This window comes from Balaenoptera borealis, assembly GCF_965194805.1.
Source record: "Balaenoptera borealis genome assembly, chromosome: 3".
Lineage (NCBI taxonomy): Eukaryota > Metazoa > Chordata > Mammalia > Artiodactyla > Balaenopteridae > Balaenoptera > Balaenoptera borealis.
Genome location: NC_138866.1, coordinates 144,541,456 through 144,556,406, shown reverse-complemented (window position 1 = coordinate 144,556,406; position 14,951 = coordinate 144,541,456). Strand labels below are relative to the sequence as shown.

The 14,951-nt window shown below is 36.1% G+C and overlaps 1 protein-coding gene and 1 long non-coding RNA gene across 2 annotated transcripts in view; one reads left to right on the top strand and one right to left on the bottom strand.

Annotated features, from left to right (window-relative positions):
• AGBL1 (AGBL carboxypeptidase 1) overlaps nt 1-14,951 on the bottom strand; it is an 803,597-nt gene that overhangs the window by 9,246 nt on the left and 779,400 nt on the right. Inside the window, 1 exon segment of the mRNA XM_082388897.1 lies at nt 2-185. Coding sequence (XP_082245023.1) covers nt 2-185 — 184 coding nt within the window.
• The window catches only part of LOC309627202, a 532,216-nt gene that overhangs the window by 61,833 nt on the left and 455,432 nt on the right, over nt 1-14,951 (top strand). The gene's annotated exons all lie outside the window — the stretch shown is intronic.

The following is a 14,951-nucleotide window of genomic DNA, read 5'->3' as shown; positions in this document are numbered from 1 at the left end:
CCTGCCCTGGCCCCTCCTCTTCTTCCTCTCCTTCATCCTTGTGGAAAGCGCACTCCTGGATCTCCCGGTCCAGCTTGGAGACGCTCCCTTCCTGGTCCGAGCTGCTGTCGGTACCATAGTCAATCTCCTCCAGGCAGGGAGGCTCATCATCCAGTTCTGAAGCGATGCTGCTGTTGCTGCTGCATCTGCCACGAGTTCCCAGAAAACATGGAGAAGAAAGGAAAGAGAGGGAAGGAGGGAAGGAAAAAGGGGGGAAAAGGGGGAGAAGGGAAGTAGAAACAAGGAGGTGAAGAGAAAGGAGGGGGAGATAAGAAAAGAAGTTACCCAAAGAAAGGAACATGTACAATTGGTTGGAAAAGGAGGGTGGAGGTTATCTTCACTGAGTTTTAATCTCAAGAGCCCCTGTTCCTTTCAACGTGTTGCATACATAGCACGCTGTGTTCTCAACCACTACATTGAGATGGGGAAAGAAAATCTGTAAAATCTGTGGGCTCCCTTCTTCCTTGGCCAGCAGAGTCTGCATTTCTAAGTCCACTGGAAGATTTCCAATCACAGGATAGGGACAGCCTCATATATTTAACACTGTCAGGGTCCTTTAAGCTCAAAGTGAAAAATCAGAGACGGCTGTCATTGACTATCTGAGAATGTCATGTCAGTTATGCCCAGGAAAGAGTGGGGATGGAATTCAGGTAGGTAAGATTCAAAATCCCTAATGTTTCCCACTCTAACAGCACAATAAGTCATATTACATAGCTCCCCTTTACCATGGTGAATGCTTTATTAATTAAAAAAATAAAAAATTAATCCAGGTGGACATGAACGGAGAGAGTAAGCGGGAAAACAGTACTCTTTCCACCATGTTTGTACTCCCTCATCATCTCCCCTACCTCCCTCCAGTTTATTCACAAGTGGAAGATCACAGGGGTTGACCAATGAGAGACAAAAGGGGGCAATAGGAATGAACATCAAACCTGGACCATATATTGTGAGCAGGGGAAATTTCCTCCCAAGGAACTGTATATCTTTCTCATTTGCATGAGGTGCCTTCTTTCCTGAAGACTTCCTAATCACTCCCTACTTAGGACTTAACCAATTAGGATTAGCAGCGTGCTGGGTTTCTACTCTGTGACTTATAGAAGGCAAGCACTTCATAAATCAGGCAGAGATGTTCATCCACCTGCCTCGCCATAAACAATGAAAATGGGTAATCAGCAGTGTGGTTACGTTTTAGCTTGGGACATGAATCAGAGGCCAGTTTCTGAACTGTCCACTAACTGTTACGAGCTGCTCCATGCTTTTCAGGCTCTCAGTACCCTAAGCTGCAGGTCTGGTGGGACATAGCATGAATGGAAAGGAAAGAGAAGAAATATGAATTTTGATTCCACAGCACCACAGCATTAAATTGTTATATTTTACAGGCTGAATGGTGGGTGATAAAGCAGTTGAATAAAGGAAGGTAAGAGCTGCCCAGTCATAACACAAGCTCAAGTCAGCAAGAACACCAAGTGCCTTTGACTCCGCTGTCACCATGGTAGGTACTGAGGTGACCATGCTGTACAATGTCAAGAGCCTGAGTTTTAATCCTGACCAGGGGACCTTGGAATATCCCCTTCACCTCACATAATGACAATAATAATATCTCAAGAGTTGTTGTGAGGTTGTGAATACCAAATGAGAAAACACATGGATGCAATCTAGCAGAATGGACTGCAAAATAAAAGCAATCAACAAATTTTAATTCCACTTTATTGTGGATACTGAAAAAGATGGTGAAACATGGTGGTAAAAGTGAGCACGAACTGAGATAGGTTGCTTCACACTTGAGTTGCTGCAATCTCTATTGCAAAACCATCCAAATTGGCAATGCTAACAGTTTCTCTAAAACATAATTTCTACTATTCCATTTCAAATTCAGTAGCTTGCAAGAACTTGTCCTTGCTTCTTAATGCAATGTGAGTATCAGTGGATGGGACATTCTTAAAAGGTCCAGTTGGCAGGAGTCCAGGAGTAAACAACAGGGTCAGTCTTCCCCTAATAAGGCTCTGCCTTCCCTTCACTGTAGAGTCTGCTCCAGTCACTCACAGACTTGGAACTTTCCTACTACAGTCAAGTTGTCAGGCTCTTCTTGTTGTGACCATTCAAACGTACCAGGCTAAATGTGTTTCCAAGTCTTTATTCATACAAGCAATTTCCTATATCTAAAATCATCTTCCAACTCCTCAACATCCAACCAAATAAGATAGATCAATTTTAAAAGCTCGTCTTAATTTCCACCAGATGACTGTTTTGATAACTCTATCTCTTATTGAAATTTCTTCCCTAAATATAAATCTTCACATATTCATTTAATTTGCTTTGATCCTTAATAGTGTTTATAGTCTTATATTGTGAATAAGGCCCATGCATCTGTCTGATTCATATTTATATTATTGTATAGAACATCTAGAATGTGCATAGAATATAGTAGAAATCAATCAATCAATCAATCAATCAATCAATCAATCAATAAACTCTTCCCTGTGTAAATCACATACACCCACTGGCTTTAGCAAGGCAGCTGTAGAGTGTAGGAAGCAGGGCACCCTCTCTGGCTTCCAAAAGGTGGCAGAAAAATGTCTTGACTGTGCATGCCTGTGGGTTTCAGCAATGCAGCAGGAGAGTGTGTTGCTCATGTGCACGTGCTGAAGTTAGGCTGGGAGTGGGAGAATGCCTGGACCACTCTCACGTGCCAGCCCCAGCCAGGGAGCAGGAAAGTGTTGCAACTGCCTGTGCTCTGTGGCTTCAGCAGGGTGGGGGATAGTGCCATGACCGCTTGCCCCTGTCCATCTTAGCAAGGCAGCAGGAGGGTAATGCTTCTAAGCTTAACTACCTGTGCTAGCAGGGTATGTGGAGAGGGCAGTAATGGCATCTGCCAGCACCTCCATCTCTGGGGTGAGTTTCAACTGACCCCTGCTCCTCCAGCACATGCTTTTAGATTAGCAAATGGGTCTCTTTCTCATAACTCTAGGCACATTTCAAGCTGCTATTTTTTCTCTGGGTCTCAGGGTGGGTAAGACCATATGTGAGCCCTTTAAAAGGGAAGGTTCAGATTCCTATAGCACTATGGGTCCCTTAGACATCAGCCCTGTTGGTTTTCTAAGCCAGACATTTTAAAGGCTTGTGTCTCTGGTGTAGATCCCAGGTGATGGGTACATGATGTGGAGCACCAACCCCTCACTCCTCCTGTAGAAACACTGGACTGATGAGATTCCCTCCTTATTGTGTGTTGCCATGCTGGTGGTCAGGGAGAGTTCTTGCCAAGACTCTGTCTCAAACTTCCCTGCCCTTTTGATGTGGTCCTTTAATCTTTTGTTGTGGTGAAGCAGGTCATCTAGTTTTCAAATCTTTTTCAGAGAGAAATGATCCATATATAGCTATAGATTTGGTGTGTCCATGAGAGGAGGTGGGTTCAGAATCTTCCTATCCCACCATGTTGGTCCCCACTCAAAAGTTTTATATATGAATTAAACCATAATTATCATGTCAGTACATTTTAATAATTTTAAACAAATATCATTTCCTTTGTCATTCATATTTATAAATAAATGTAAGGTATAATATAAATATAATATAAAATTAATACATAATATACAATGTATAATATATCATAAAATTATATATTATACATATTAATATGTTACATATTTATATGTTATGTACATTTATGTATATATTTTTATATTTTTATAAATTAAGAAGGCTTACAATTGTTTAATTATATCTCTCATTTCTTTGCCCAAATGTGTAAGAATTCTGATGAGTTAGAGAATCAAATGCATATTCAGGGACTCCCACTTCTGGATAGATAGAGAACTATTGCTCCCTTTTCCTCTTCATAGTTCTCCCTGGATATTATATATTAAAGAAACATAAGGAAATGTGGATGAAATATGGAGAGAAGAAGCCAGACCAGATCGGGACCTAATGGTTAATATGGTGGTATGTTCCCTGGGTTTTCTTTTGGCCTCGTATTCTCTAGTCTTGGAGCTGGAGAAGCTGACAGCCTGGAATTGCTAATAAGTGCAGACAAAAAGTCCCTAACAAGAGTTTGTTCTCTTTATCCAAATGATGAGACAAGGAGCAACCTCACAAAAAAAGACAAGTTTTAAATTATAATAGCTCTATTCCAACCAAACCCCACAGAAAAAACAGTAGTCCTACCCTCATTTTGCCAACAGAAGCATGGTGAACCTAGATTTTTTCTCTCATAAGACCTAATTGTGATGTCTGAAATCCCCTTCTTTTCCTCATGCTAAGGAAGCAACAGGGAAGGCAGAATAGAGCCTGCACTTTCATCTCCAATGTACAATAATGAGGTCTCCTACCCATTGATACCAGTGGGGGCCATGTAGGGAGCCTGGACTTCCAAACACAACTCTTGGTAACAAGACGACTCCTTACCAGTTTTTGTGGAGACCAATAACAAGGTACCCGTGCTGCTTCCACCCAGAGCAGTACTAGTGAAGGCCTAGCAGGAAGCTAAAACACTTACCAATGCCCAGCAGTAACAAGGAGCCCTCAGCACCATGGGTGTCAATGGAGCCTAATAGGGAGGCTAGACTTTCACCCACATGTGGCAGTAACAAGATTCCTTCTTCTCCTCTCTGAGTGGTGTCATAGGAGCCCAGTTCAAACAGAAGATTTTAATAAGGCCCATATCTCATAGTATATTATCCCAAATGTTCAGATTTCAATAGATAATCATTCATTTTACCAAGAACCAAGACAATTGATAGATGCTAACAGCAAAATGACACAGATGTTAGAATTATCTGACAAGGATTTGAAAGCAGACACCATGTAAGTGTTCCACTGAGTAATTATGGACACACATGACAAAAATAATTGAATGTCTCAATAAAGAAATGGAAAATCTCAGCAAAAAAATAAGGAGTATAAAGAAGAATCAAAGGAAACTGTAGAAGTGAGAAATACAATAACGGAAATATAAAACTTGATGAAGAAACAGAAAGTCTCAACAAGGAAACAGAACATATAAAGAAGAGCCAAATGGAAAGTTTAGAACTAATAAATACAAAAAAAAATCTAAATAAAAAATTCAATGGATGGGCTCAACAGCAGAATGGAAGGAACATGGGAAAGAATCAGTGAACTTGAAAACAGAACAACAGAAATTATTCAGTCTGAATAACAGAGTGAAAATAGATTAAAACAATGAACAGAACATCAAGACCCTGTGGGATTATAACAAAAGATATAATATTCATTTCAGCAGAGTCCAAAAAGAAGAGAACCTGAAAAAGTATTCAAAGAAGTAATGGCTGAAAATGCCTTAAACATTGCAAAAGACATTAATCTACAAATACAATAAGCTGAGCAAATCCCAAATAGCTAAACTGAAGGAAACCTAACCAGACAGATAATAACAAGCTTTCTGAAAACTAAAGACAAATTAAAAATCTTGAAACCGGTGTGAGAGAAACTTTAGGGTAACAGCACTATAGTGGAAAAATAATTCTAATGGCAGCAGAGATCTCATCAAAAACAATAGGGGCCATAATAAAACAGAACACCATTCTTCAAGTTTGAAAAAAAAAGAACTACCAACCTAATACTCTAAATCCAGAAAAAACAGCCTTCAAGAATGAAGGGAAAATAAAGACATTCTTATAGGAAGTAAAATTTTCAGAATTTGTTGCCACCAGACCTACCTTAAAAGGATGGCTAAAGGAAATCCTCTAAAAAGAAATGAGCTAATAAAATAAGGAATGTTGAAATATAAGAAAGGGAGAAAGAACAACAAAAGAGTAAAAATATAGATACAGACAATAGATTTTTCTTTTCCTCTTGAATTATTAAAATTATGTTTGAGAGTTGAATCAAAAATTATACAATTGTGTGTTATGCTTCATGTAAATATTTAAGCTAATTTTATAATAAATGAGAAGGTAAGCAGATATACAGGGAGGTAAGTTTTCTATACTTCGCTTGAACTGGTAAAAATGTGACACCAGTAGATTATAATAAGTTACGTATATAAAATGTAATACCTACAACATGAAAAAATATATACATAGAGATACACTCAAGATCTTATAAAGAAATAAAAATAGAATTCTAAAACAAATCCACTAACAAGGAGACAGGAAAAACAAAACAGAGATTAAAAAAGGGAGCGAGAACAAACAATAAAATGGAAGAGTCAGCCCTAACTTATCAATAACATTGAATGTTACATAATTGTCATATATACTAATTAAAAGAAAGATGGTCAGAGTGGATTAAAAAAATGTAACCCAACTGTATGCTGTTCATAATAACTCACTTAAAATATAATGAATATGCTAGATATAAACTCAAAAGATGGAAAAGATATACCATGCAAATATTAATCGAAAGAAAGCAGGAGTGTCTATATTAACAATATCAGATAAAGTAGTAATTGGAGGAAAGGTAATAACCAGGGACATAGAGGGATACAATGATAAAAATGTTAATACATCAAAAAATCATAGCACTCTTGTACACGTATGTATCAAACAACAGAACTGCAAATTATGTGAAGCAAAAACTGATAGATCTGAAAGGAGAATTAGACAAAACTATAATTATAATTCAAGGTTTCAACACTCCTTTCTCAACAGTTGATTAAACAACTAGACAGAAAAACAGCCAAGACACCGAAGAGTTCAACAACACCACCAACCAACAACACAGAATTGACATTTATAGAATACTCCCCATCCATTAACAGCAGAATACATATTATTTTCCAATACTGATAAAATATATATCAAGACAGACCATATCTTGGGCCATAAACAAGCTTCAACAAATTTAAAATAATTGAAACAGTGCAGCAGACTGTGTTCTCTGACCCAAGGAATCAAGCTGGAAATCCAAAACATAAAGATGAAATGAACATTTCCAAACATTTGGAAAATAGATAAAAATACTTCTAAATAATTTAGGAGGTCAAAGAAGATGTTTTAAGGGAAAGAAAAACATACATTGAACTTAATGAAAATGAAATATAACATATCAAAATTTGTGGCACACAGATAAATCCATGGTGAGAGGAAAAGTTATAGCAATAAAATGCTTACCTTAGAAAAATCTGAAATCATAAGTCTAAACTACACCTCAAGAAAGTAGAAAAATAAGAGCAAAATAATCCCAGAGCAAGTAAAAGAAAGGAAACAATAAAGGGCAGAAACCAATGTAATTGTAACAGAAAAACAACAGAGAAAATCAATGAAAGGAAGAGCTGACTGTTTGAAAAGATCTATACCAAGACCAACCCCTAACTACATTGAAAAAGAAAAAAAAAAAGAAGAAAGGCACTGATTACCAATATCAGGAATAAAAGAGGAACTATAGATTATAGACTCTGCAAATATCAAAATGATAAGGTGATGCCACACACACAAAAAATCTCTACACACATAAATTTGACAATTTATATGATATGGATCAATTCCTCAAAAAGCAAAAACTACCACAATTATAGATAATTTGAATAGCCCTATAGATAGTAAAGAAATTGAATTCATAGTTTAACACATCTTGAAAAAGAGTTTTCCAGACCCAGATATTTTCATTGGAGAATTCTACACGATTAAAGAAGAATTAACACCAATTCTACTCACTCTCCTTCAGAAAATAAAAGAGGAGGGAAGACTTTCCATTCACGTTATGAGTCAAGTATTATTCTAATATTAAGGCCAGACAAAGATAGTAAAAAAAAAGGAGGATAACTACGGACCAATATCTCTCATGAATATAAATGTAACATTCAAAACAAACTATTAGCAAATTGAATTCACTATTCTATAAAAAGAACTATACACCCTGACCACGTGGAGTTAACTCCAGGAAAGTAAGATTGGTTCAATATTTAAAAAATAATCAGTGTAATCCACTATATTTACAAGCTAATGAAGAAAAATCATATGACCATATAAATTTATGCAAAAAATATATTTGACAAAATTAACACCCATTAAAGATAAAACCTCTCAGATAAGATAGTAATAGAAGGAGACTTCCTCTTATACATATGAAATAAAGCAGCAGAAACAGACACCCACAAACTTGAAACCCTATGACAATTTGGAAAAGACTGTAGAATAAGTATGTTTACAACGATTAAGAAATTAGAATAAGTTCTGGATGCATAATAAAAGATAAGGTACTTTTGATAAAGAAAAGATGAATTTGAAAATTAAACAGTTTCTCTCTAAAAGTAAAAAAAAAAAAAGATACAATAAACAGCTCAATGGAACAGTTAAATGGCACAAAAGACACAGTTAAATAGAGAATTAATAAACAGTAAGAAATATGTCTAGAAGTAGAGAGGCAATATTCAAGAAGATAATAGTTGAAAGGTGATAGTCCTCAAACTGAAGAAATACTCTGGCAAGCAGGAAAATTAAAAGAAAAAAAAGTCCATAATTAGATACATCAGGGTGGACACCAATAAAGAAAGAGAAATCTTAGAGAAATTGAGAGAGAAAAGACAAATTACCCTTAAATGAATGACATTTAGATCAACAGATTTCCCATTAAACAAAAAGATAGGGGAAACTAGGTGAAGGGAAATTTCTGTGCTATCTCTGCAACATTTCTGTGAATATAAAGTTATTCCAAATTGAAAGTTTAATTTTAGAATGCTTAAAAAGTAATAATAATATTAAAGCTAGTCAGAAAAAAAAAAAAAAAGAATGAATGTCTTAAAGATGCTAAGGGAAAATAAATCCCAAACTAGAATTACATACTAAAATAAAAACAAAAAACTTTATTTTTCTTGAATGAGGGTGAAATAAATATGTTTTCCCACACATGGACCATCACTGAAAGGACTACTAAAATATATACTTCAGTAAGAAAGAAACTGAACTCATAAAAAGTAACAAGATCACAAGAAATGATTTTGTCAAAAAATACTAAGTATGTTGAACAATTTGGAAAATATATTCCTATAGACTGAGAGGAGTCATATATAGACAGTGAGATTAGAGTGATTTAAAATATTCTCTGACCAAGAGAATATAGGCAGAAGTGATTTTGCCACTTTCCTCCAGAAGTGCCCTAAGCAATCCTCCATGGGTTCTTTAAAAATACATACACATACGGGAATTCCCTGGCAGTCCAGTGGTTAGGACTCCAAGCTTCCGGTGCAGGGGCACAGGTTCATTCCCTGGTTGGGGAACTAAGATCCCACATGCGGCAAGGCGTGACCAAAAAAAACCACACACACACACATATACATATGTATCGTATACATCATATTATATATCATATATAATATATAAATAAATGTATATGCCATAAAATAATGATTTTAGTGGGAAAAATAATAATAAAATGTTTTAAATCTAAGATGATAAAAGAAAGGCTGGGAGGACAAAGGAAGGAAAAGAGGTAGAGAAAGAAAGAAAACAAAGAAAAAAAGAAAGAGGAAGAGATTGGGATCGACAAACATACACTACTATGTATAACATAGATAACTAATGAGAACCTACTATATAGCACAGGGAACTCTACTCAGTGCTCTGTAATGACCTAAATGGGAAGGAAATCCAAAAAGGAGGGGATATATGTATACGTATAGCTGATTCACTTCACTGTACAGCAGAAACCAACACAACATTGTAAAGCAACTATACGCCAATAAGAAAATAAAAAACTATACCCTACAATTTTATAATATAAAGTTACTAATAAAGGGTAAAAGTTCAAAAAAAGAAAAAAGAAAAAGGAAAAGAAAAAGAAAAGAAAGAAGAGGGAGGGAAGAAGGAAGGAAGAAAAGGGAATGGATACAGAAGATAAACTGCTGGTGGCGGGTGTCCCTGGTCAGGGGACAGGGCTGCTATATATATCCTGCTACCACTCAGACCATTATCTTATGTCCTTTGAACAAAATTGCTCAAGTCTAAAAAAATACAATAAAATTGTCCTTGACACTCTTGCCAATCTATCCCATCTTGAAGGCAAATCTTGCATCTCACCTCTTCTTTGAAATCTTCTGCAGAGAACAGTAGCAAACTGCCCTCCTTCTTTTACTTGTTCAAGTACTTAGCTTGACCATTCTCTTTGACCATTCTCTAATAGGTACCCAGCTGGCCCCATCTCATTAGCTGCTTGCTCATTCCAGGCAACTCCACATACTCATAAAAAACCTCACCCTAATGTTAGCCCAGCAGACCAGAATAGCAAATATAGCCCTGGTGTCCAGGGAGAGCCTTCTTCTAAGGGCAGCATTCTACGTGGCAGAGGGCAGGTTCAAGTTTCTAAAACAAAGCTGCCAATGTCATTAGGAGATGCTCTCTCTGAAGCTTATAGATTCAGCTCTCACAGGACAAAATATATATATGGTAAGGCAGAGTAACAGTATTGTCAGCAATATTATGGTATCCATGATTTTCCCTTTTGGTCTTTCTCTCTCTCTCTATTTTTCAAAGATGATAAATTCAAGAAGAAGACATCACCATATGCAAATTAATCAAATATAAATAAAAGGAAATAACATTATGCAGAAATCAAACTCAGCTTCCATTGATAGGGTGGTCCTTAATACCCAGATGTGGAAAATGTATGGAGAAAATATCTGAAAATTGATTTCATTTCCCCCTGAATGCTTTGATAGCCTATAAAAACACATTAAATAGTCAAAAGAAAACATAGAGTCATAAATGTGACTGGAGGTAAGAATCCTGGTTTCAAAGACCAAGTGAGAAACAGGAATTTACCTTCTCTGAGCTTCATTGTCTTCATCTATAAAATGAGTATCTTACTAGCTTTCTTCTTGAAATGATATAAAGGAAGCAAATTTCCTAGCACAAGACCTGACACATAGTTACTCAACTGAATTTGTATTCCCCTTTCCTTTCCATAGTATTGGAGATAAGGCACGCAAATATTTTTATTTTGGCAAGTTCATCATCTTTCATCTTCAAATACAAACCCATAAATGCAGCTTTTGAACACAGTTTCTGGGCAAAGCCATTAAGAAGATTCTATCCTTTGCAATTCTTCCAAGCCAGCCTGTACAGCAATTTGCAACTTTATGATGTGATAAATAGAATTTCTTTGTTTTGATTTTTCATTTGCATATTTATTGAGATATGACGATCTTAATTAGTTCTGTTTTTTTTGTGTTTGTTTGTTTTCTTGGTTGGGAAAAGGCAGCTTTCTGTAGTGCAAAATAATTCTTCATGCTAACAGGGTGAACAAAACTTAGCCCGTGGCATTCCTTGATGTTGATGCTGCTTAGTATGCAACTTTGTGGATTTTCTTTTCACTTGTTTTCTCTTTAAGTGCTGAGGTAATGCTCAGGACTTGGGTGAATGCCAGACCTCAAGAGGCAGACGCCCACTGAGAAGCAATAGAATGCTCTTTAAATTCTAGACACTCAGACTCATCCAACACGTTCTCCCCAGCCTACTTATCACCTACCTCCCTCCTGAAAAAGCTGAGCCCCACCAAATGCCTCTTCGCAATGCAATGCAGCCCTGCTGCATCTTGGCTTTTATAGAAGAGAAGGAGTAAGTCTGAATTCCCTGGTTAATTGCATCCCAGGGGAGTATTTGGACGCGTTGTTCACACCATGCTGTTCCTCTTTGACCTTTGGGAGCAAAGCTGTGTGAATGCTGTGTCCCATTGAGGAGGTACCAGCAGCCTATTAGACAACTCATAAATATCTAAAGACATACAAATTATTTCCACTATGAATATCTCACCATCATCACCCAAAACAATTAGCGTGGTTCCCTAGTGTTTCCTATTTGCCAAGTTCTTCACATCATCACAAAGTCTGTCACTGATTCAACACTTGTAAGAGGAAGGGCATAATTTATTATTTCCCTGAGATTTTTTTTTTTTTTTGTCTTGTTTTAACTCCAGTAATGGAGCATTTCAACTGTACAGAAAACAGCACTAGGCACTATTGGTAAAGGAAAAAAAAAAAAATCAATAACATTGTTAATCACCTACTGTGTGTCAAGTGTTTTGCATTTGCTCTCATTTCATTTAAAACATAAAAAAACAAGTAAATCTATAGGGTGATATTATCATTCCTGTTTTACAGTTGGGAAAAGAGAGACCTTGGGTAGTTAATTTTCTCAGTATTTTAAAGTTATGCATGGCATAGAAGATGTATGATAATTAGACAAGACCAAGGGCTTCTGTATCCCAAATGAGTTGAATGACTCAATTCATTCAACAAATATTGATGTATAAAACCTACTTTATCTGAGGAAGAACTGGAATGAAATTGTAATTCAGCCAAAATCAAAGTCATAAACTCTATCATGTGGTTTAGAGGTCTAGAAAAAGTCCAATGCCATTTTCACTCAAAAAACTATGGAAATAAATGTCCCACTTCTTTTTATTTAATGATTTTTAAATTAATTTTTAATTGAAGTATAGTTGATTGACAATGTTGTGTTAGTTTCTGCTGTACAGCAAAGTGAATCAACCATACATATACATATATCTACTCTCTTCTAGACTCCATTCTCATATAGGTCATTGTAGAGCACCAAATAGAGTTCCCTGTGCTATACAGTAGGTTCTTATTAGTTATCTTTTATATATATAAAATATATATATAAAAATTTATATATAGTAGTGTGTATATGTCAATCCCAATCTCCCAATATATCCTCACTTTTCCCCCTTGGTAACCATAAGTTTGTTTTCTACATCTGTGACTCAATTTCTGTTTTGTAAATAGGTTCATTTGTACCAATTTTTAGATTCTACATATAAGCTATATCATGATATTTGTCTTTCTCCATCTGACTTACTTCACTCAGTATGACAATCTCTAGGTCCATCTATGTTGCTGCAAATGGCATTATTTCATTCTTTTTCATGGCTGAGTAATATTCCATGGTATATATGTACCACATCTTCTTTATCCATTCCTCTGTTGATGCACATTTAGGTTGCTTCCATGTCCTGGCTATTGTAAATAGTGCTTCAATGAGCATTGGGGTGCATGTATCCTTTTGAATTATGGTTTTCTCTGGATATACGCCTAGGAGTGGCATTGCTATATCATATGGTAGCTCTATTTTTAGTTTTTCAAGGATTCTCCATACTGTTCTCCATAGTGGCTGTACCAATTTACATTCCCACCAACAGTGTAGGAGGGTTCCCTTTTCTCCACACCCTCTCCAGAATTTATTGTCTGTAGATTTTTTTGATGATGGTCCTTCTAACTGGTGTGAGGTGATACCTCATTGTAGTTTTGATTTGCATTTCTCTAATAATTAGTGATGTTGAGCATCTTTTCATGTGACCTCTTGGCCATCATCCCACTTGTGATTGAACAAGTTAATCCATGACGGTGTAAGGATGTGGTCCAAATTCTTCATGAAAATAGAAATATAGAATAAAAGAGGGTGAGAGTGGGAGGGGGGAGGTAGTGAGAAAAGAATGAGAACAAAAGAGATGGGGAGGGGAAAGAGAATGAAAGAAGGAGAGAGAGAGGAGAGTTTAGTGAAACTTGTCCAAACAAGTTGTCATCAAGAACTTTACCCTTAAGTTCTGATAACGTATATGATAAATGAGTTGACATAAGTGGCTTGAAGGAAAAGGTATGTAAGTGTAAGATGCTGGTTCATTGTGGAGAATAGTCAATGACTAAAAAAATGGTAATTGTATGAGAGAAGATCTTTGAGTGTTCCATTAATGTTTCAGACATGTGCTGTGAATTATTTATCTAGTATAGCTGATGAAATACCACTGAGCCAAATCATAGTCACTTGCTGAGTCCTTCCCTCTAGAAATGTACTGGGTGGTTATAGAATTGGGGTCTGGGTTACAAGGTTGGCTGTACTCTGTGGCTAAGGGACCTAAAGAAGTTAACTAATTCATAACTAATAACTACTTCATAACTAATCCAAATAAGGATCCAAATAAGGGTCATGATGACCTACTCGATGTCAAATGACCAGACAGGGTGTTTTAGGGCAAGTCAGTTTGTCACTTTAGAAATGAATGATGATGGTCTTGCCCAGGCTACTACTATTACAGTGTCCAAAAGATACCCTTTCCAAAGCCAGAAAGATACAATGTCTGCTTCCCACCATTCTCACCATGTTTTCTCACTGAAATTCCATTCTATTAAATATCTATGGGTCATTACTCTTTGGCTACAGCATAATTGGGTACAGGTAAAATACTTTACCATTTGATACAGTCCCTCCAACACTGGAACACATAGTACAAGGTAAGTTACAATGGATCAAAAACAAAAACAAAAGCACTTTAGAATTAAGAGATACACACTACCATATATAAAACAGATAACCAACACGTACTAACTGCATAGCACAGGGAACGATACACAATATTTTGTAATAACCTATAAGGGAAGAGAATCTGAAGTATATATATATATATATAAAACTATATATATGACTGAATATATATGTTATGTATCTGAAACTAACAGTATATTGTAAATCAACTATACTTCAATGAAAACAAAAACACTTTACAGTGACACCAAAAAACTGTGGTTGTGTCTCACTCAACTTCACTGCTGTAGAACCCATCATCTTTCAAAAACATGTAAAAGAACAATTCCTCATCATCTGCAAAGAAATCAGAGCATCTGAGAGAAGTATCAATACATGTTTGTTGAAAACACTTAGATTTTTTGTTAACTTTTGTCCCACCTTTCCATGCTAAGTGGTATCACCACTCCAGTTTTATATTAAAAGGACTTTCCTTTCTTATATGCTTCAAAACCATGAAGAAATAAACTTGGTTACTACGTATAAAGTAAGCAACAAAGAGAGAACTGTGTTATGAGAAAGGTCAGGAGTGATTTCTCAGCGACAGCAAAACAAATTAAGACAATTTAAAATATGGACATAAAGATTTGATCCTTCAAAAAGTTAAAAGATAATCAATCTATGCATTTACTTTCTGACTCA